Source organism: Balaenoptera borealis (assembly GCF_965194805.1).
Source record: "Balaenoptera borealis genome assembly, chromosome: 9".
Lineage (NCBI taxonomy): Eukaryota > Metazoa > Chordata > Mammalia > Artiodactyla > Balaenopteridae > Balaenoptera > Balaenoptera borealis.
This window is the reverse complement of record NC_138873.1, coordinates 33,273,804-33,297,044: the sequence shown is the minus strand read 5'-3', so window position 1 is coordinate 33,297,044 and position 23,241 is coordinate 33,273,804. Positions and strand designations below refer to the sequence as shown.

Sequence of the window (23,241 nt, the reverse complement as noted above, 5' to 3'; positions counted from 1 at the left end):
CTTCAGTTAGTTGTTTTTCTAGGGTTTTATCTTGTTCCTTCATCTGGTACATAGCCCTCTGCCTTTTCATCTTATCTGTCTTTTTGTGAATGTGGTTTTTGGTCCACAGGCTGCAGGATTGTAGTTCTTCTTGCTTCTGCTGTCTGCCCTTTGGTGGATGAGGCTATCTAAGAGGCTTGTGCAAGTTTCCTGATGGGAGGGACTGGTGGTGGGTACAGCTGACTGTTACTCTTGTGGGCAGAGCTCAGTAAAGCTTTAATCTGTTTGTCTGCTGATGGGTGGGACTGGGTTCCCTCCCTGTTGGTTGTTTGGCCTGAGGCGACCCAGCACTGGAGCCTACCTGGGCTCTTTGGTGGGGCTAATGGCAGACTCTGGGAGGTGTCACGCCAAGGAGTACTTCCCAGAACTTCTGCTGCCAGTGTCCTTGTCCCCATGGTGAGACACAGCCACTGCCCACCTCTGCAGGAGACCCTCCAACACTAGCAGGTAGGTCTGGTTCAGTCTCCCATGGGGTCACTGCTCCTTCCCCTGGGTCCCAATGTGCACACTACTCTGTGTATGCCCTCCAAGAGTGGAGTCTCTGTTTCCCCCAGTCCTGTCGAAGTCCTGCAATCAAATCCCACTATCCTTCTAAGTCTGATTCTCTAGGAATTCCTTTCCCATTGCCGGACCCCCAGGTTGGGAACCTGACGTGGGGCTCAGAACCTTCACTCCAGTGGGTGGACTTCTGTGATATAAGTGTTCTCCAGTCTGTGAGTCACCCACCCAGCAGTTATGGGATTTGATTTTACTGTGATTGTGCCCCTCCTACCACCTCATCGTGGCTTCTCGTTTGTCTTTGGATGTGGGGTATCTTTTTTGGTGAGTTCCAGTGTCTTCCTTTCGATGACTGTCCAGCAGCTAGTTGTGATTCTGGTGCTCTCACAAGAAGGAGTGAGAACACGTCCTTCTACTCCGCCATCTTGGTTCCTAATCTGTAGCCAGAGTCTTTTGATATCACTGCTATTGGTCAATACATCACATAGTTAAACACTGTGAATCTTACAATAGGATTAAACATTAAAGGTATTTCTAATGAGTATCTATTTAAAATGTGGTCATATCGTCTTTTCAGTCTGTCTTATTTAATATTTGCTTTGTGTAATTGGATGAATCAAAATACATAAAGAATACTTGCAAGGTCATTTTGAGTTTTTATTTCCTACATAAAGAAGTGTGCAAATATTGGCAGAATACACATTGCATTCAAAAGGCCCAATATAATATAGTGTCAGTCAAGTTTTAAACTTTAACTCGCATATACCTTGTATTTTATTCTGCCAGTGATTACTTAGGAGTCATTCAAACAGTAATTTTGACTTCTTATTAATATCTATAATCATCGGGATTTAAAGTTTATACCAGTGTAGTGTTAATGGAAAAATAGTATAATCCATAATAGGTATGACAATTGAATCTGTCAGTAAAACTGGTGAGCATTTTTTCTCTGTCAGCAATTCAGCAACTTATCTAAGAACTGATTCACACAAGAGCAAATACGAAAAAGTCAGTGAGGATCTAAGTTACATAGAAAAATATTGAATCTGTGTGTGAAAACGGTATTCGTCAAGCCAGCTGATTTTAGTGATTTTCTTTGTACATGATACACTCATTTGTGTCAATAACTTCAAGAAAATCTATTGGAAGCAGAATAACAAACTTCTATTTAATTACCCAGAATTTGGCCTATTTAAAAATTGAGGGCATAAAGTGTTAAAAATGAAATCAAAGAGTTTCTTACATCAGTCAGCAACACAGAAACTCTTTGGGGTGATGCTATAATGCAATATAAATTTAAACTAATTTTATTCAAGGCAGCAATGCTCTCAGACCTAGTATTTGAGATTTCCACCAGTAGGAATAAATACAGTAATAAATATATGAATAATCAAGAAGTGAAATTGCCATGTTGAGTTTGATTCTGGACATTAAATGGAAAGAAAGCAATAAGCCCTCTGAGGAGGTTTTCTAACTCAATAGACCTGTCTCCATTGTCTGTACTCAAAATCAAGACTCTGTGTGGTACCCACCCATCCTACCCTCAACAGCTTGTCAGCAGCAAGCCAGTGGCACCCAAGGGTGATGTAGCAATGGCTCTCATGCTGTGACTGGTGAAAACCTGTTCTCAATTAGTTATATACTTTTAAATCCTCTCTCGATTGTCTTTCTTGGTGTCCTCAAGCTGCAAATTCACAGTCATGAATTCTAAATTCTTATGAGTAGTTTTGGAGATTTTCTATTTCATCCCTTGGTCTCCTTTGTGTGCTCAGTTGCTTCCAGTCCTCCACAGACTCATCGAACCCCTGTCCCATTTTAGGACATTATGCAATGCTAGGATCTACAGCCTTTCTTTCACCAGATTTCTGACCAAAGTCATTCTTTGGGTTGTTCCTGAACTCATTTTTGATTCACAATTTCATTTTAGTATCCTGTCGATTTTTAAAATATGGGTTATATTAAAACACCTTTAAAATCAATACACAGTGATTTCCTTTTTTTAAAATTGTGAATGATCTTTTTAATTATTACAAAAGCAGTTCATGTCCATTATTTAAAAAAAAATAGGAAATACAGACAAGCAAGAGGGAGAAAATCTAAAATGTGTGTAATCTCACCAACCACAAATAATGACTTTTATAATGTTGTTTATCTGTCCATACCTTTTCCTGTGCAAACAGCTTTTGTACAAATGGTTAATTTTTACATAACTGTTTTGTAGCTTAATATATCTAGTAACATCACTTGCACATTTTTCAGTGTTCTCAAAAGTTTTGTCTTTTAAAATGTATATAGGGCTAGATTCCACCATTTCTTCTACGAGTTTATTTTATTATAGTAAGAAATTTTTCCCCAATTTTTAACAACAGTCTAACATGCCCAAATATAAATTTCTTCTGATAAATATTTTACATAAACACACTGCAGCTAATTATCAGCCCTTACATACACCTCTGCACATTTTGAACAGTTTTCTTTATTAAAAAGATTTTGAATTTAAAATCATCTAAGTCACATATTATCTTGACACATTATCCCCTTTGGAAATGTGCAAGACTTGTCTTCTAAAATAAATTATTTCATGAAGAGGAAGTAATGGAATAGGCTATAAACCACGCTGATGAATTTTCAGCTAGTACTTTCTTTAGAAAACAAAAACAATTATGCATCTCTCCTTGGCACCAACTTTTTCAATGAATTCAGAAAATTTATCTCTAATAAAGAAGTTAGTAGAGGAACATTTAGAAAAATAATAAAAATATAATATAGAAAGAAATATAAACAATAACTTTTAAATTTGCTTATTTAAATAATACATCAGTGGGGTGTGGGTATACCATCCTGATAAACTTAACTTTAGGTCTCACCTGCACATCTCCTCCCCCTAAGAGAGCCTCCTCTAACAACAAAACACTTAGATATTTCCATACTCCATTATGGCAGTCATCATTTTCTTTATAAGGATTTTTTGGTTTATCTCTCCACTCCACTTCAGTTCCATTAGAGAAGGCAGAGTCTTTCGATCTTTGAATAATCAGAGCTTATTCTGGTGCTTGAGAGAGCTAAAAACTTTTATTGGGTAAATCAGTCAATTCATTCATCTATTAATCAATGACATGGTGCCTAAACAAGTCACTATGAATACTTAACAAATAGTAGGAAGAAGAAAACTAACATGTATTAAAAGCCAATTAAGTGCCAAGCCTCTGTTAAATCTTTGTAGACTTTATCATTTTATTTTTTCCTGTATCTTTCCTTCTCTGATGTTTTAAATTATCTCACATTTTCTATAAATGATTATTAGCTAATAAAACATATAGCAACCTACATGTAATAATAGATCCTATTTTGTGTGATATATTATAATAAAAGGTTTTAGATAATTTATAAATGCATATATGTATATATACACAGAGAAGAACTTATTGTTTATAAAAATACAATCTCTAAAAAGCAAGTAACAAAATATCTTGCAAGTCTAAGGACCTCATTTATATTTCACATATGCTGCAGACACAGCCCAGAAACTCAGATGTGATGCTTATAAATATGCATGAAGTATAATTAGCTTGGAAAATGCTGCTTCATCACCTGTCCTGATATTGCTGATGTGCTTCAGTGACTTACTAAGCAATGTTGGAAAATGAACTCTCCAAATTCCAATGAATTGAAACAGTTCTGTTCATCCATAACGTGTTAGTGTTTTCCATTCTGTTATCATATGAGAGACTTGTCTTTTAAACCTGGATTGTTAGTACACTGCTTATAGCTGACGATTGTACTCCATCAGCTCTTTACTTTAATATTTTGAAGTACTTCTTGAAACATTGAAACGTGTCTTATTCCTCCACATCTCTTGAACCCAAACCTCTCATTTCCAACGCCCTTGCCTAAGGTTACAACTCTATTTTCTCTGGCTCATACTATTACAATAGCCAACTGATATCTCCTTTTCCTCCCACACAGCTGCCCAATTCCTCTTCCTGGACTCTTGCTCTGAGCATACATTCCTACTCAGAAACTTTTAACGGCTCCATATTGCTTATTGCCCAGTTTCCTTAGTCTAACATTCAAACTTTCCAGAAACTGACTCCAAACTACCTAACAGCCTTACTTCTTAACACTACCCTTCATAAAATCTACAGTCCTTTGCAACCAAAATACTTGCTCTCTCATCCACACATCAAAATTCCCTGTCTCCTTGTCTTTCCTTACCTTGTTGCTACAATATCTCCTACACCCCCACATATACCACCCATCTCCTTACATCTGAGCAAGGAGTAGTTGACTAAGAATCCAGGAAGAAATCACTGGCTTCCTGAAAAACAGGAAAGACAAGATGTCTGGAAGCAAAAGGCAGGCAACACTTATAAATGCAAGATAAGAAATTGGCAGCAGGGAAGTTTATCAGCAGATGAACTTCAGTCAGGATTCAGTCGTGTTGCTGGATGATGGTGCAAAGGTCCAATGGAAGATCATTGAACTGATAATCATCTAGTCAGACTCATCAGAAAAATTGAGAAAGGCCACCAATATCCAATATCAGGAATAAAAGAGGTGAAATCACAGCAACTTCTGCGTACAGTAAAGGATAATAAGAGAAAATTATGAACAACTTTATGCCAAAAATTAGATATTTTGAATGAAATGGGCAAATTTTTGAAAATCACAAACTACTGAAACTCATCCATAAATAAATAACTTGAATAGCCCTATATTCATTAAGGAATTAAATTTGTATTTTAAAACCCTCACATACATGCACACACGTGCGTGCACACACACACACACAATTCAGTTCCAAATGACTTCACTGGTGAATTCTACCAAATATTTAAGAAAGAAATAATAAATTCTTCAGAGAATTGAAGAGGAGAAAATATGTCCCACCTCATTCTAAGAGGCCAGTATTACTATGATACAAACCAGACAAAGACATTACCAAAAAAATGAGAAAATTATAGACCAATATCCCTCATGAACATAGATGCAAAAATTATGGACAATGTTAAAACAAATCGAATCCAACCATTTATTAAGATAAGGTACAAACTAGAAGAATATATTTGCAAATTACATATCTGATGAAGGATTTGTATTCATATTATGCATAAATATCTTTCAAAACTCAATAAGAACAAAAAACCCAGTTAAAACTTGGACAAAAAATTTGAACACTTAGCCAAAGAATAAATAAATAAGCATATGAAAAGATGCTCAACATTATTAGTCACAAGGAAAATGCAAATTAAAACCAAATGATGTACACACCTATTAGAATGTCTAAAATGTTAAAAGACTGACTATATCAAGTAGTGACAAGGATGTAGGCAAACGTAACTCTCATACACTGCTGGTGAGATTTAAAATAGTACAAATAATTTAGAAAACATGTTGATAGTTTCTAAAAAACGTAAACATACATCTGCCAGATAATCTAGCCACTCCACTTAGAGGTTTCTACTCCAAGAGAAATCAGCATATGTTCATACAAAGATGTGTACACAAATGTTCATAGCAACTCTATTTAGAATAGCCAAAGCTGGAAATAATCCAAATGTCCATCAAGAGATGAATGAATAAATAGATTGGGGCATATCCATGTAAATAAAAAAGGGATCACATGTTGATACACACACAACATGGATAAACATCAAAATAATTACACTGAATGAAAGAAGCCAAACAAAAAGAAGAGTACATACTGGATGATTCTGTTTGTATAAAATTCTATAAAATGCAAACTAATAGTGATGGAAAGCAGATCAGTGTTTGTGTGGAGAGGGGGGAAGACAAGGAGGGGTGGAAGGGAGGGATTGAAAAGAAACGATGGGTATGTTCTCTACCTTGATTGTTTGGCAGTTTCATGGGTGTATAAATGTCAAAACTTATCAAATTGTAAATTTTAAATATGTGAAGTTTATTTATACCTCAATAAGACTGCTGAAAAGTGTAAGAAAGTAGAAAAAAATAAATATTGCCCATCACTGTTCCTAATCCCTCCACAATTTCCACGGCTCAGACTTTAGCCTCTTTGCATGTTGTCTGGCCCTTCTCTTCTCTCTTACCTCATTTCTTTAATTTTCTTATGGACAGCAAGTCAACTCTCTCTCCCTCCTTTACTCCCATGCCTCACTTTGCATATCCAAGATTAGCTGTAAAATGTTGGTTGTTAGATACTCACCAGATTATGTTCTTGTAGAGAGGAATTCACACGTTAAGGCTATGGGGAAAGCTTGCTTCATCTGGTACTATGAATGACCCGTGTTATCCTGATGGCTCAGGATCATCATTATCAACATTAGTTATTTTACTACAATAATATTGGCATCTATTGAAACCTATTTCATCCTTATCGATTTGGATTTCTGAGATTTAAAAACTCTTCTCTCTAGTTGTTGGTTTTCTCTTTCCTCATTATCAGACAGATTGTCAGCTGTCACTTCAGCTGTTTTCATGTGCCTATTTAGAGAATCTTCATCCTTCTTTCTTTGTAATTTCCTTTCTCTAATCTGTTTTGATTCAGGAAACCTATAACCAAGGGAGTAAGAATGGCATATAAATTTGGAACAAATATAGAACCTGAGTGGGTAATGGACACTTATTTTTTTTAGTAAGGTACATTGGATTTGTGCCATTTATATTGACACTCTTCCTTTTTTTCAAAATAAATTACACTTATGTGGTGTCACTGTACCTAATTTCCCACAGGAAACTGCAGGACTAAGAATTTCTGTGTTCTCCATTGAAGAGAGTGTCCATTTCCCATAGAATAATTTGTCAGGGTTGTCAGACAGCTCTTTTTGCAAGTGCTAGATATAAATGCACAATGTCTCTTTTTGTTTATGTAGATGTTTCCAATATGTCCCTTTGTAGATGTCATAGTATTATATAATCAATCTGTTCTATGAACAATAGATTATTTTAAACTGTTGGAATAACACCTTCAAATAAATTTTGCCACTACAGTAGCAAGTTCTGTAATCTCTCCTAGTTTAATGTTTAAGTCATATGACTGATAAAAAATGTTATTAAGGCACTGGAGATGTATTTGAAGAGTATTATGTCTGGGCTAACCTGAGTTCAGATCTATAACTTCAACAGTAAGTATTTAGCATTCTCTAGCTCTTCTTGCACCCTGAAATACTCTTCCAATTTAAAATTTACAGGTAAGATCCTATTTGATTTATCTTTTGGTATTAATGTACTGTGTAGTGATTCTTGAAGAGCAAACACTATTAAAATGGATAACTAAACGTTCAATTTAAATGATCCTTTTCCCATATCACTCTATTATCTTTGTGTCACCTCTTTTAGTCCAAGGCTCAACAAATCCATCTTTGCTAGGAGATGATTGTGGCTCAGAGATTGTCATTTAGAAGATTTTGTTTTGCCCTAGTACTCTGAGATGAGTTTCAAAAAAGGAGCAGTGTTCTTCCTCATTTCAACACCTAGGGGACAGAAAATGCTCCCCCACTTACCCCACAACTTGAATGAAATGTGCTTAGGGATAAAGTCAAGGATGTGCTTAGTTCTTAATTTGCTTGACCATTCGACAGCACTTGATAGTACTGACCAGTTTTGACCTTGCAACATAGCCAGTCATCATACTCTGAGCCACTTCTGTATCTCTTGATTTCCATAATATCATGCTCTCCTAGGTTCTCTTTGTCCTTTCTGGAATCTCAATCACCTTGCCAGCCCAGTTTTCTGTACCTGCCTTTAAATGTTGGGATTCCTAAGGGTTCTATTCTAGGCTTTCGTCTCATCTCCCAATAAACAGTCTCCTGGCTTTAATCACAAATACGTGCTGATAATTTATTATTCTGCATATGTAGCCCAGAATGCTTTCCTGAAGGTAAACTCTGTGTACCAATTGCCTGCTAGATATCTCTACTCCATAATTCTTTTGTTTTAGATATGTGACACTTCTTTTTCTGTCCACAGGCAACAGGTCCTCAGGGTTCATTACAGGAAGGTGCCAAAGGCTCTCTTCAGAAAAGCTTCGGGTTTCTTAATGAAGCCAAGAAGTTAGCAAATGATGTAAAAGGTTAGTGTGACCACTTTTTATTATTATTTTCAGTTTAATTGTAGTTGTAATTGGTAGGATATTTTATCACATTATTGTAAAAGTGTAATTGTTGCAGCATAATTTTTATGATTATTTTTACTATCTAGATTTAGTGCAAGTAAACTCTCTCATCAGTTTTACAGTATTTTGCCTTCACACCTCATTTTGCACTGGGCAATACTTCATAATTTTTAAACCTAATTTCTATAGTATCATTTCATCTGTATCTAGAGTATAGGAACTTTTAAAGTATGATAAATTTTAAAGAGCACCAAACCCCACCTTTTTTTTTTGACTTTAGAAATTATAGTCACAAAGGAATGAATCAGGCAGATGTAGTATAAATATCCTTGTGAAACTTTCGATTTAGTGGAGCACGTCTCGAAAAGTTTTCACCTTTTAAATACATTTTTATGTATTTTATTCCTAATTCAAGGATCAAAGTGCATAATATATCTACCCTGATATATTATGGGTTTTGCATTAAAAATGTATTATTCAATACAGCCACACTCTAGATAAGCTATTATATTTTTATTTCATTCAAATATCCCTGTTCTCATTTAATTGCCTCCTGTTTCTATCTTCAGTCTCACTCCTCACCCTTTTCTGGCTTGCATCCAGCTCTGCAACCTTACTGAAACATTCATGTCCTCTGAAAACATGCTACCATTTCAAGCCTCCACATTCCACAGTGTTCATTCTTCTCTTTGGAACTTCTCACCATCCTTCTTTCTTTTTCATCCAACTGCCTTCTACCAGACCTTCAAGATTTAGCTCGAATGTCATCTTCTCTGGGAAACCTAGCACCCCACCTGAATTACATGCCTCTTCTCTGTGCATCCCTTTCTCATAGACTTATCAAATCACTGCAGCCATGGACTTGGCTTCCATCTTCTTGAGGACAGTCACAGGGTCTTCTTTTTAACTTTGTATTTCTGGTGTATAGTATCACAATGACTATCTCAAATCAGGAAATAAGCATATTTTTTAAATAAAAGAATGGTGTTGGTCTTTACTAACCTTAGAAAGAAAAGAGGTTTTATCATCATTTATACTTGTCATGCTTTAAACGAATAGTCTCCAATAGAGGCTGGTATGGAATTACACGTTCTTTCTCCATTATAGATGGCACTCTGATAGTAAATGCTTTGGATTATGTATCACAGGTGAAATACAACCCCTTATATATATATAAAATCCTATGCAGGAGATTGCACTTATTACAACCTGAACAGCAACTATAGAGTCAACCCCATTATCCTATTGGGCAAGTTGAGTTGATCTCATTACTTTGCCATCACTCCTTCGTCTCCAATGTCCTTGCCCAGAGCTGGGGTCAGGGTGAGGTGAGAGAGGTTGAGCCATGCAAGTGCAGAGTTAGATCCTGTTTTTATTTTAAATGTTAATACTTGTTCATCATTGATCTTTTTGATTTTTTAAAAAATACTGCATTAAAACATTTTTACCTTGATCACTGAGTTTTTTGGTGCCCCTTTGACTTTCACACCTGAGGTGAATGCCTGAGTCACCTCACCCTACTCCCAGCCCTGCCCTTGCCTCTATTTCCCCACAAATACTGATGTTATCAAAATGAAAAAAGAATCCTATTTTTAAGAATTTTTTTCCAAGGGAAAAAGAAATCTAAGGACAGGCATGGTAGAAAGGGTTAGGTGACAGAAATGTTCATTAGTTTAAATGTCTTTTTCTGTACTTCAGGTAGTACATTATTTAAAGTAATGAAAACCCACAAACTACTCAAGTAATAATTCCTCCAGAAATCCAAGCCAAGGCTCTGACGGAGATGGGAATGTTTTCTTGCTACATTATGACATTCCCCTGATTTGTGGCCAATTACACACGTTATAAAATGGCTGTTAATCAGGGAAATGCCATATATTACCAGGAACTGCTGAAATAGGCCCTACAGAGCAAAATACTTTACAGCAGCTATTAAAATAGAGATTTAGTCATTTCTCTCTCTATGGTGCCTGGACTTAGAAGGAATAAAAATGGTGAGGCCAGTATACACTCCATATTTCTAAGTTGTTCCTTGGTTTGATTCAGTACAATCCAGTTGGTTCATGAGCTTTAGTCATGAATGACTTAGAGCTTCTCCCTGCCATTTTTATGCTGTCCTTGCCTTGAGGGAACCTGAACTTGCCAGGAGCAATTTGTTTTGCTTTTTAATTTTTGAATATACATTTGTTAAAAGTAAATTTGCCCTTCTGTGCATTTGAGACTTGAAGCCATTCTACACTGAATTGATTGAACGTCCATGGAGACAAAAATTGTTTTGTTGATGGATATGGGGCTTGGTACAAATTGATGATTGAAAGAGTTAGAAGATAAATTAATGCCACTGGGTGAATTAATACTACTTTGTAGATTGACAAAAGATTTTTGTCAATAAAATGGCTAGTTGAGGTTCTCATGGAATGTGTACAGGGCAAGGAATGAAGCTGAGGATGGTACATTAGAAGTCTGAAAATACTAAGATTCTATAATTATATACCTTATATAGAGTAACTTTTCAACTTTATTTTACTTCTTAATTTATCCCTACTTTTCATCTTTGCCCAAAATAAGTGAAATTATTTAATTACTTATGAACAAATAGATAACATTTCTGTAAAATGGACGACACGCATATGGAATAAAAAGATCTATTTCCAAGCCCAAGACTACGGAGTCAGTGAATTGTATGACATGTGATGCTGTCCAAAATATAGAACAGTGCCAGAATTATTCCAAACATTTACTTTAATCAGATTAATCTGTACTTTTCTTCTGTACTGTGATCCTCCAGACACTGAGTCATTAAGTCCAGACAAGTGTATCAGAATGGTTTTGTGATCCTGAATATAATAACAACACTTGAAATTACTAACCTGTTAAGAATCTATGTTATTATCTCAGATTAGAAAAAAGAGAATAAACAGGAATATTGCAGTGATGTTAAGCCAAAGTATGACTCAGGAGTTAAATATTGTGGGACACTAGTCTTCTCAGTCTGCTGGCTTTCCAAATAAAGTCGCTATCCCTTGTCCCCCCAAAAAAATAAATAAAATAATCATTTTTAGATTATTAAAAATATACTCCTTTTGGGAATTCCCTGGGATCCAATGGTTAGGGCTTCATGCTTTCAGCGCCAAGGGTGCGGGTTCAATCCCTGGTCGGGGAACTATATCCCAGAAGCCGTGCGGCGCAGCCAAAAATATACATATATATACTCCTTTTGAATTTGCATACTACCATTTGCCAGAATCAGCCTTCCCATAGGTAGGCATATGAAAGACAAACAAAATCCATTCCATTGACAAAAAATAATTTTGGACTAAATGGACAAAACCAAACCTGGATCCCCTAGCCTACAGTAGTCTGAAAAACAAAGCAATCTTTTCCTGTGGAAATTGCTGATTCCTCATACAGAGTTTTTGTTCCTCCTTAACCTTGTGAATAGAGAAAATTGAGAAATTAAAACCGAGTTGGGCTCGGTTTAGGAGTTAAAAGGAAAAGGGGCAAAATAGTGGCCAAACATAGAAGGGCAGGAACTATTAGAACCAGAGAGAGTACTTGTCTTACTTAAAGTTGTTTAAATTCCATTTCTTTTAGAATATCTTGCTGGCCAAAACAAAACGAGCCTGCAAACCCACAGTCAGGCTTTAGAGCTTGCCCTAAAGTAGCCACATGGAGTTTTCGATGTCTGGTCATTTTGATTTCTCATTCCACTGGCTGAAGAGAGGACTCCCTCTATCCTGATATCTTAAGTCTTTGGAGATCTTGCCACCAGGCAAATTCCCCTTCCTCCTCTCCTTGGGCTTCTACTACAACCCTGTAGTGGGGAGGAAGAGCCTGTGCAGTTGCAGCTAACAGCTGTTGAGGACCTAGAAAGCACGGTCCCCATGCTGAACAAGAGCTGACTTGGCACTTTTAGATCAGGACAAAGTTTATCGGTAATATGCCTTCCTATAAACACAGGCTCCATTAAGTGATCTTAGAAGTTCCCATACACAGTCACTGGTACATGTGTGGACAAAAGAGGCAATCAGAGATAGAACACTTTGCAAACTTGTGACAGCAACTGGGGAAAGGGAAACATGGGAATAATGTCATGAAAGAAGGCTAGGTGTACCCCAAAGTGGAAAGACTGGGTATAGCAACCTCATCAAATCAATTAACAGAATGCTAGGGACAGGAATAGGGTTCTGAATTTCACCCAGCTTTCTTCCTTACACAGCTGCTCTTCCTTCTGCACAGGTGTTGGGATCCTGTACTCAATCATGGGGTTGACCTAGGGGCAGGTTCTTAGAAATCTCAATATTAAGAAGACAAAGGACTATATAAGTGGATGAAAAATTATAGTAAAGTAACTTGAGGGAAATTGTACCTCTTATGTTCTTAAAATATCCAAAGGTTAAAAACATAATGCAATGTAATGAAATTAATAAATTGTACAGAGCAATCACATATTATATAATTTACTACAGTTAGCCACCTTTGATATTTAAAGCAAAATCATTTAAGTCGAAGAAATACTAACAGATTGAATAAACTTCATAAATATAGTGGAGCCAACAATTTAACTAGCCCAAGTTAGGCTCCAAAGCTGATGCTTTTAACCACTGCTGGACAAAAATGCTGGGCTTTTGCCATGGTGCAGAGGTGACACATTAAAACTCATGGCCGTAACAAATGTTTGATAGAGAATGAGTGAATAGAAGAGAGTAGCAGGAATCTCTCATTACCAGAAAGGTCAAAATCAAGGTTTCCACCTGACTTCATACAGATCCCTTACCTATTCCAAACTTTCTGCTTCAGAACTGCAGATAGAAGCACTGCAGAGATTAACCTGTTCTCTAATTCAGAAGGAGCCTCTAGAACAAAAGATGAAACAGATTTGTAGCCTTGTAAAATTTTTTTACAAAGAAATCTTAAAGAGAGGATATTTCTCCATTTTTTGGTAAAGGAGCAAGTCAGAAGTGATATTGAGTACAAGTAGTAGCTCATAAGACAAATGTCATGGTAATGAAAATTTTGCTTGCAAAATGTTATCTATATGGTAATTTGGCAGTAGATTCCATTTAACTAGATCCCTTCAAAATTAAAAACATTTCTACAAACTTCACCCTTGTGAATGAGGGATTCTCTCAAGGTATTTATTTGTGCTTTGTTCATATTAATAAAAAATTAAAAATTACATTTGAGGAACTTAACTAGATGAGTGTGAACAGTCAAAATAGAACATTCCCATTAAAATCTATAAAAATCATTCTTATATTTAGTTGAAAATGAGAGCTATATACATATATTAAAAAAGTATAATAGGAAAATTAACAACTTTAGTTTCTGGATGATGCGGTTTAAACAAAGAAGAAAGCAAATCATAAATAATATTATTGAAAACTGGCAAATGTACCAGGGCAATTATCAGACCAATGTAAATTATCAAACCAATATGAATTATTTGTTACTATTTAGTAACTGCCCGTGATAAATCCAGTACTTTCTCATACATCCTTCAATTGATTTCTCATATCAGTCATATGAAGGAAGTTGTTATCTTCATTTTAAACATGTAAAAAGGGATAGAAATGACATTTGAACCCACATCTTCCAGCTCCAAGTCCTGTAATAATTTCATTGCACCACACTACTTTCTCTAATGGCTAGAATTTGTAAAAGAATGCATTATTAATGATCAAAGAAATACTTGTAATAGCTTTTTTAAAATTTTTTAAAAAATTTTTATTGAAATATCGTTGATTTACAATGTTGTGTTAGTTTCTGCTGTATAACTGATTTACTTGTAATAGCTTTATTTTGAGATATTACGTAGCATAGTTCAGTATTAGCAGTTCCAAGTAAACTAAACTCTAATATATTTAGCACAATACCAGGAATGAGGTCAACATAAGTAAATGCATATTATTAATGGAAGTAACATACAACTCTGTCTAGTGATTTTCACTCTGAATATGTCTACCTGGTTCAATGTCAATGGTTATGCAACAAAGGGGAATGATATTGTCAGGCATGTTCACAGCCTACCCTGGCTGTTCTGCTTCTTTCCCTCACTTTTTGAGCTCTGTCTCTGACGAACTCATTCCTGGACATTTGTCTTCTGATGTGTGAGGAGAGGATGAGAAAGGGAGAGCCAAAGCTGGAGCGTGTGTGTAGCCTTTGAGGTTCGTTGGGTGTGATATGTAGAGAGAAGATAAATGACTTGGCTACAGCTAATGAGTATGAATACTGAAGAAATAAGGAGAGGAAAATGCACTATGATTATAATTTGGATCCTTTTCTTGTTCTCCAAAAATTACAAGTAAAGAATTGGGTTGGATATTTTTTTAACTACCAATAATTCTGTTTCTTTGGCCATGTTACCATTCTAACTGGACCACATGCATTCTTCCTTACATTTTGATTATAGATACCTCTGCCTCATATATCTTTGCATTTAAAGCCAGCCTTGGAGTGCTTATTTTTCTAGGTTTTCATGGCTAATATTTTGTAAGTTTTCCATTTTAAAATCTGTAATTCTTTTCTGCATACAACTTCTATTCATCTAAAGAATTAGACTGGGGCTTCCCCGGTGGTGCAGTGGTTGAGAATCTGCCTGCTAATGCAGGGGACACGGGTTCGAGCCCTGGTCTGGGAGGATCCCACATGCCACGGAGCAACGAGGCCCATGAGCCACAACTACTGAGCCTGCGGGTCTGGAGCCTGTGCTCCACAACAAGAGAGGCCGCGATAGTGAGAGGCCCGCGCACCGCGATGAAGCGTGGCCCCCGCTTGCCGCAACTAGAGAAAGCCCTCGCACAGAAACGAAGACCCAACACAGCCAAAATAAATAAATAAATAAATAAATTTAAAAAAAAAAGAAAAGAAAGAAAAACTCATAGCTAACATCTTAAAAAAAAAAAAAAAAAGAATGAGACTGACAAAGCTATAAAGTGTTTAGACTTGGTTTGAGAAATTCCAAAAAGTACTTCAGAAAAAAATGATCAGAGTGTAAGAAAGGATAAATTAACAAGAAAATAGAGTCAAATAGCTGAAACAAAGAAATCAGAACAGGCTCAGAATATTCACATCTTGACTTTCTAGTACAGAAAGCAGAGGAACAAAATCACTGCTTTGAAACTTGAGGGACGGCAGTAACAATGTTCTTCAGATCAGTCGTTCTTCTGAATAATTGGCCTGATTATTCTGCCAGTATTTGCTATCAGAATTCATAAAATAGTGTAAACCAAGTGATGCCCTTTAAATTAATGATTTTTGCAACTGTACATGTATATCTTGCTTGCCAGAACATTTTTAATGTTTCATTATTTAAAAAGTCAAATACAATCAAGAAACTAAGAAATGAAATTTGTACCGTTCTATTTCCTTAATTGATGAAGACTTCTAAATTAATATCAAAAGAGCAGCCTTTATCTCAGAGAATTCATATAGGTATCACAGTCATAATCAGACTGTCTTTATTTCAGAAAGTATTCTTTCCATAACCTAGTCAAAGATTTTACTTTAGTACAGTGAAAGTAACAGAAGTATTAAAAGAAAAGTGAATTGTGATTGACAGAGGAGAAAATCTAATTACTTGGAAAGTCTATGTTGAAGGACTAGAATTGAAAATAATAATATCTTAGTGACTGAAATGGACATATTGACATTTTAGAGCTATGTTTTGCTGGAATACTTTATGCTTTGTTTTTCAGTGATGTTAGGTCTTTGGCTTGGAACCTAAAAGCAGATGCCTCAGACAATATTATGTACTTATATTACTGTAGTATAAAAATGGTGTAATTTGTCCGCCTATAAAACCCTGATATGAAATGGAGTGGATCGTTAATTAATATGTTCAGTACTCTTTTTCACACCCAGTACACTGACAGTTAAGAATCCTCCATCTATATTCCCTTCCCTTTGCTATTCTTCCCAGATGAAGGCCAATAAAGGCAAGCATTGTTCCCTAGCTGCCAGTGGCTTGTTTGGTTCCTGCAAGAAGCCAGATGCACTACCTCTACAAGGGTGGACACACAATCAAATCAAGACTGTTCTGGCTCTGTTCTGCGAGATGTAGTCTCTCCTGGTCTGCCCACTCTGGGTACTAGGAAAGTGACGAAAACAACAGTCTTGGTGTTGGCAAATAACGGTCTTCCCCAGTCCAAGTTGCTTATTTATTTAACTGTTTTAAATAAAAAAGCAAAAATATTTGCACAGAGAAAACGATTTAACCAGCATAACCAGGTATAAAATGAAAGGTTTTAGTACACTGTCACTCACACCATCATTAACTGCCTTACTTGTTCCATTCCTAGTTTTTATATGCTATAAAATACAATATTATATACAAACTAACTTAAAATTCAGACATGTTAAAAATTAGTGGAGAGAAGCTGGAAATTTTACACTAGTAATATTATATTAGTAATGGTGAATAATATATTTTAATTTTAAAGGAAGCATGCTAAAGTAGCAAGAAAAAACCTATATAAAGCCTACTTGAAGTAATTTGTAAAATATTATTTTCTCTATAAAAAATTGGAAATGTGCTAGAAGCTATTTATTCATTCTTTTGATTATTGTTTTTTTCAAATAAATATTAATAAGTGATGTTTAGTAAAGTTGGGAGATTCTGCTTAACAGTCATATCTATTTGAGATTTTTAAAAGCTAATTCAGTAATTCCTTTTGGTAATAAAATTTTTAAAATAATGACATTAATGGGAGTGATGTCAAGAGGGCATCATTATAAATGCATAAAAGACCAAATCTGTCAAAGTTTTTTCTCCATAGAAAACCATCAAATTAAGTCAAATAAAGATCAGATACCAAGAAGAAAATGTAATTGTTGAACATGTTGAAGTGTCAAATGGTCATATAAACACATATTTTATATTCTGATCTGAAATATATTTATGGATAGATGCCAATAAAGTAAATCAATTTCTTGCTTTTAACTAACATTTTATTAAAATAACCTGAAATTTTATATCCATGTATCAGTTCAGAGATGATTAAAATTATTTCATCCTTTTTTGTTTTCTGTTCACAGAAAATGATGACCATCTGAATGGCTTGACAACCAGATTAGACAATGCCAATGTCAGAAACAGGGATCTCCTGAGAGCTTTGAATGACACTTTGGAAAAGTTATCAGCCATTCCAAATGGTAAGCATTCAGGACACTGCAAACCGTGCCAGTGGATATGAACTCTTAAAGAATGTTCTAACTTCTGCCTTTTTTCCCTAACACTTTATTTGTACCATTGTCAGGCTATTCGATAACAGTTTTCTTACTTATGAATTCTTCTTTGTGAGAATGAGAAACTAAATCCTACTTTACACTGTGATATTTATCATTTGTTACCCTAGCTGACATTCTTTGGAATAAATTACAAAAAGGAAAATATAGACATCTTATTATTGTATTGTCCTTCCATGTTTCGGCCCAGGAAATCTTATATTGGTGGGAAAAATAAAATCATACAGACACTATTCTCTACAATGTTGATGTACACAATTGCAGCTTATTACAGTACCTACAATAATAGGTAGAGCCAACTGCCTTTCAGCATATCTTTATTGGCAAAGTTCTGTTACTTAAATGTTTTAGCTTTCAAAAACATTAAGACATTAAGAATTGAACCATGTCTGTAATATCTTTCTACCTATTACACGTACTTGGAGTTAATGTTTGGTATTAGTTCCTGAAAGCACTATTCTTTTAGGGATACTATTTTTATATTTTAGTAGCATGATATAACAATAACAAGGGTTGCTAACATTTTTTGAGTGCTTATTCATATGCTTATGTTAAGTGTATGTAATCCTCATACTAATCCTACAAGGTAAACAGCATTATTATCTCCAGTTTATAGGGGACAAACTTAGGGATACTAAGGGCCATTGTTAAAAGAGGCATATATGATTTGAACCTCGCAGTTTAACTTCAGAGGCTGTGGTCTTAACCACTAATCTACAACATACTACTAGGCACATATATATGTTTTTTATACAAATTATGGTGAAGGAAACACATAAATCTATACAAAACAGGAAATATTAAAACCTTAATGATTTTTACTTTTTTAACATTAAAAATCCTAAGTAACTTTTCCTATTTTCATGTCACCTCTTCAGTAGTAAAGATGTACATAGAAAATTTCCAATGCTGAAAACAAATATAAATACACAAACACAAGGTCTAATATATCTGAAAAAGTCTCTTTATACTAAAATTGAAACACATTCATTCCCTCCCCCCCACCTCAGAAATGCAGATTAAATCTTAAACCTACTTTTGATGAAGCTGTTTGACTCATGTGGATAAACTTCTCTCTTTAATATGTTCAGCAGCAAATCACAATATACCCTTACACAATGAACATTTAGAACAATCACATTGCTATTTTAAGAGCTAATCAGGTATTCATAGCAAAGGTCCCTGAGAAAATTCAATTTAGCTAAAAATGTACTTCATTTGCTATGACTGAATGAGACAAAGTTCAGCCTTTCCCTCTGTGCCTGTGTCCCTGAGGTCAGCCAGCCACAGCCTCGCTTTGACAAGCATGGATTAAGCCACTAACTCCAGACCCTTTGTTTTGTTTCTCATACCGTCTTCTGCTGACAGACACAGCCGCTAAACTGCAAGCTGTTAAGGACAAAGCAAGACAAGCCAACGACACAGCTAAAGATGTACTGGCACAGATTAAAGATCTCCACCAGAATCTTGATGGCCTGAAGAAAAATTACAATCAACTGGCAGACAGTGTAGCCAAAACAAACGCCGTGATAAAAGATCCTTCAAAGAACAGTAAGATGTGCTTTTTCACTTTGATTATGTCATTTATTTCTTCACACTATAAAAGTATCCTAGACTCATAACTGTTAAAGCAGGAAGGGACCCTCGTAGCGGTGTAGTCTGCCCTCCTCCCTTCATAGACTGGGCTCAGGAATTGAGTGCGTGCAGCTCCAGAAACAGAATCCAAGACTCCCAGCTCTGCACTAGAGCTTATCTTATTCACATTTCGCCCAATTGAGAGGAAATTAGGAATTCTCAAATCTACATGATATTTGGTATAGGGATGCCAAATATTTTTAAATCCTTTAGTGTAATTGAAAATACAGTTATACTTGGGAAATTATATCCTCGGAGTTGGTGAAATTCCATAGAACCTAGAGGTCAAGGAGCAGTCTTATTAGCAGGCCTGTTAGAACAGGATATTAAATGGGATCAACTTGAAATGCATTCAAATTGGAAAATATTAATATTTTATTACTTAGATTCTGGTTAGTTAACATTATCAGGAAATTAAAATTTTTATCTAGTTTATCAAGAAGAATATTTCTTCACATCTTTTGTATATTGCATTAAACTATATTGAGTTAACAAGGATTTACAAGAAAATGTGGGAGAACTAAATATAATAATTTAAGTTATTAATTTTACTCAATAAACATTATGATTTTTAATATTTTTTATTCTTTCAAGTGATAAAATGTTATTTTAGTACGTGATTTCACCAAAGGAGATGCTTGATTCTTTGTACTTGTCAGTCTCAAGAGATTAGCCCTCTTTATATAGCACCAATATATTTATTGGGAATTAAAACATTTGTAGAGTGTAATAACAAAAACACAGTTATTGACGTTATACGCTGTATAATCCAGATGCTGTTCGACAGGGGAGTGGAGCCTGATTTTTCAGCACCTTTGCCTCAGATCAAAGGCTAATGATACTATGAAATAATAGATACAACTAGCATGACTCCTTCCTGATCAAGGAAGAGTACAAACACAGCTGACATGCACTTCAGAGCTAGGGAGAAGGATTTCACTCCTCATCACTTCTTCAGGGAAGAAAAAGAAGAGATATATAGTTTTAAATTTATTTCTTATGTAAGCCCAGAGTTAGCTTACCCCTGTAGTTCAAAGATACCATCTGAATAAGTGGTTCAGAGTCATGCCAAATCACAATATTTCCCCCCAAGAAATGAATGAAAATAAGTTTTAAAGTAAATGTCACTGTCTCTTTTATTCTGTAAGTTAAGGTATCATTTCATTCATTTTCAGATTGATTCTCAGCTGAGAGTGACCTTTTTATAATATTTATCTCACTTTTATGATTCTATCATCTATCAAAAGAAATAGTTAATATCTATAAACACTAATTAAACTGGGTCTGTTTCTATCTTATTAGAACATTATAATAAAGCTCCTTTTAATATGAACAATGGCTGCTAAATGCCATGTTTTTGTGGACTTTTACTTGACAACGCTACTATGACTTAAAATGGGGTGAATTTGTAATTAGCACCTGTTGTGAAAAGTTCTATTTTTTTGACAATCACTACTTTATAATACCTATTAAAAATATTTTCTCATGAATTTTCTATTTTTCTGTTTTACTTCCATATGAAATTACCTGAAGAAATCAGTATGTATATGTTTACTTGCATACCTTTTAGTAATTTTTATGCTTGGTTGCCTATTGCAAGAAGCTTCAGCTTTGCATGTTTCCATGTTTTAGTATTGCTTTAAACATTGGATAGCTATTCTTTTCAGTGTCACAGGGTTAATGCTGGATTAATAAAGGAATCTTCCCTTACAAAAAGTTAGTATGTGAATATATTTGACATAAATATTTTAATTGTGTGTTTGAAAAGTTAGTGAAATATCTGTTACCCATATAAAAGTAGAAAATTGAATTCTCCCACAGATTAAGCTAAATTATGATGCTTCTGATAACATATATGCAGCCACTGAAGTCCAAATGACTTCTTTCTAGCAGGATTTAAATCGATTAAAATCTACATTGCTGTTGTTGCTGTTCCCCCCTGAAGCTCACTCCCCGCCTTACAAGTAATTATTCTCAACGTCAAGAGCATTATATTTGGAGATGCATAAAACAAAATTAATAAAATCAGATCTTAACAAGTGAGCAATCACTGGGATATAAAAATATTCTGTCTTAAACAATTTCGTAGTTTAAATTCCAAGTCAAAAATAAAACTGCAAAATAGAAAATAGTAATAATAAAATCCAGCATATCAAAACCTGAGAAATATGATGAAGGCGGTCCTCAGTGGAAAATGAATGCAATGACATTACTAAAAAGCATTGAAATAAACAATTTAGGCAATCAACTCTATAAGTCAGACAAAATAAAATTAACTAAAAGAAAGAAGATAAAAAAGAGTTAATGAATTAGAAGACCGAAAATAATAGATGTGATAAATTCAAGCGGTATATCTTTAGGAATATAAAGATAAAAAATTTTAGAGGCCTGACAGGCTTAATCAAGAAAAATAAAGCACAAATAGGCAAAGTTCTGAAGGAGATATAACAAGATAAGGGAAGAAATTTAGCAGGTAAGAGACTTGGCAAAGCTCTAGGCTAATAAATTATAAAGCCTAAAAGAGATAGATAATTTTCTAGTAAAACATTGTTATTAAAATCTATCTTCAGCAATGATTTTAAAATCCACACAAATAATTATGGAAGAAAGTGAGAAGTTTTCAAAAACTACTGCATAAGAGAGCATCCGACTCAATATCACAGGTTATTTATTTTTAAAACCTCAAGAAGATAATTTCCATATGACTTCTACTGCTACAGAAGATAGAGGGGACAAAAAAAGTAGGGGATTGGGGGACCTCCAGGTTCCATTTTGAAACATTTGATAAAAGCTTCTGGGAGCTTTAGAAGAAAAAGATCCATTACTTGTCTAAATAGTCCCTGCATAGCCCTTTTTTCATTCTCATGAATCTAAATCTAAGTCACTTTTTCTCACTTCTAGAATAACTTTTAGAATATCAGAGTAATATTGGGGAATTAAAGGAAGGGAGAAAATGGATAAATGGTTTATTTAAGTGGAAAAACAGAGGGGTAACTGTCTTTATGTTGAATACCTATACAGTTATGTAACAAGAGCTTTGACCTCAATAACCTGCATTTCAGAAGAGTCAGTTCTTGATCTAGCAACTCTATTAGTTGAAGTTAATAATAGACCATGGGCCTTCCCTGGTGGCGCAGTAGTTAAGAATCCGCCTGCCAATGCAGGGGACACAGGTTCGAGCCCTGGTCCAGGAGGATCCCACATGCCGCAGAGCAACTAGGCCCCTGCACCACAACTACTGAGCCCGCGCACCTAGAGCCCGTGCTCTGCAACAAGAGAATCCACCGCAATGAGAAGCCCACACACTGCAATGAAGAGTAGCTCCCGCTCGCTGCAACTAGAGAAAGCCCGCGTGCAGCAATGAAGACCCAGTGCAGCCTAAAATAAATAAATTTATAAAAATAAAATAAAATAATAGACCAAGTTCTTTTTAAACATCACTAACAATATAACTCATATTTATGAGCATGAGTTCAAAATACTTACTTCAAAACCTAGTTTTAAAATAACTTACTTCCTTTCGAGCACATCTGATTCATTCCTAAGGATTAATTCCCAGATCGTTCATAGTTCATCAGGGCCAAAAACCTTGGACCTTAAGCAGTTTCTCTTTTTCATCAGGGTCGCAATGACAGAAACAGAACAATACACGCTCGATCAGATAATTAATGACGTGGTTTGGATAAGACTGCCAGCATCCTAGGGACAGAATAATTGATTTTCCATGTGTC

General features: G+C 35.2%; 1 protein-coding gene across 2 annotated transcripts in view; it reads left to right on the top strand.

The window, feature by feature from the left end:
• The window catches only part of LAMA2 (laminin subunit alpha 2), a 626,305-nt gene that overhangs the window by 533,261 nt on the left and 69,803 nt on the right, over positions 1 to 23,241 (top strand). For both annotated transcript variants that reach the window (XM_082406304.1, XM_082406303.1), the window contains exons 41-43: positions 8,485 to 8,587; positions 17,666 to 17,782; positions 19,244 to 19,426. In XM_082406304.1, coding sequence (XP_082262430.1) covers positions 8,485 to 8,587; positions 17,666 to 17,782; positions 19,244 to 19,426 — 403 coding nt within the window. The remainder of the gene's footprint in view (positions 1 to 8,484; positions 8,588 to 17,665; positions 17,783 to 19,243; positions 19,427 to 23,241) is intronic.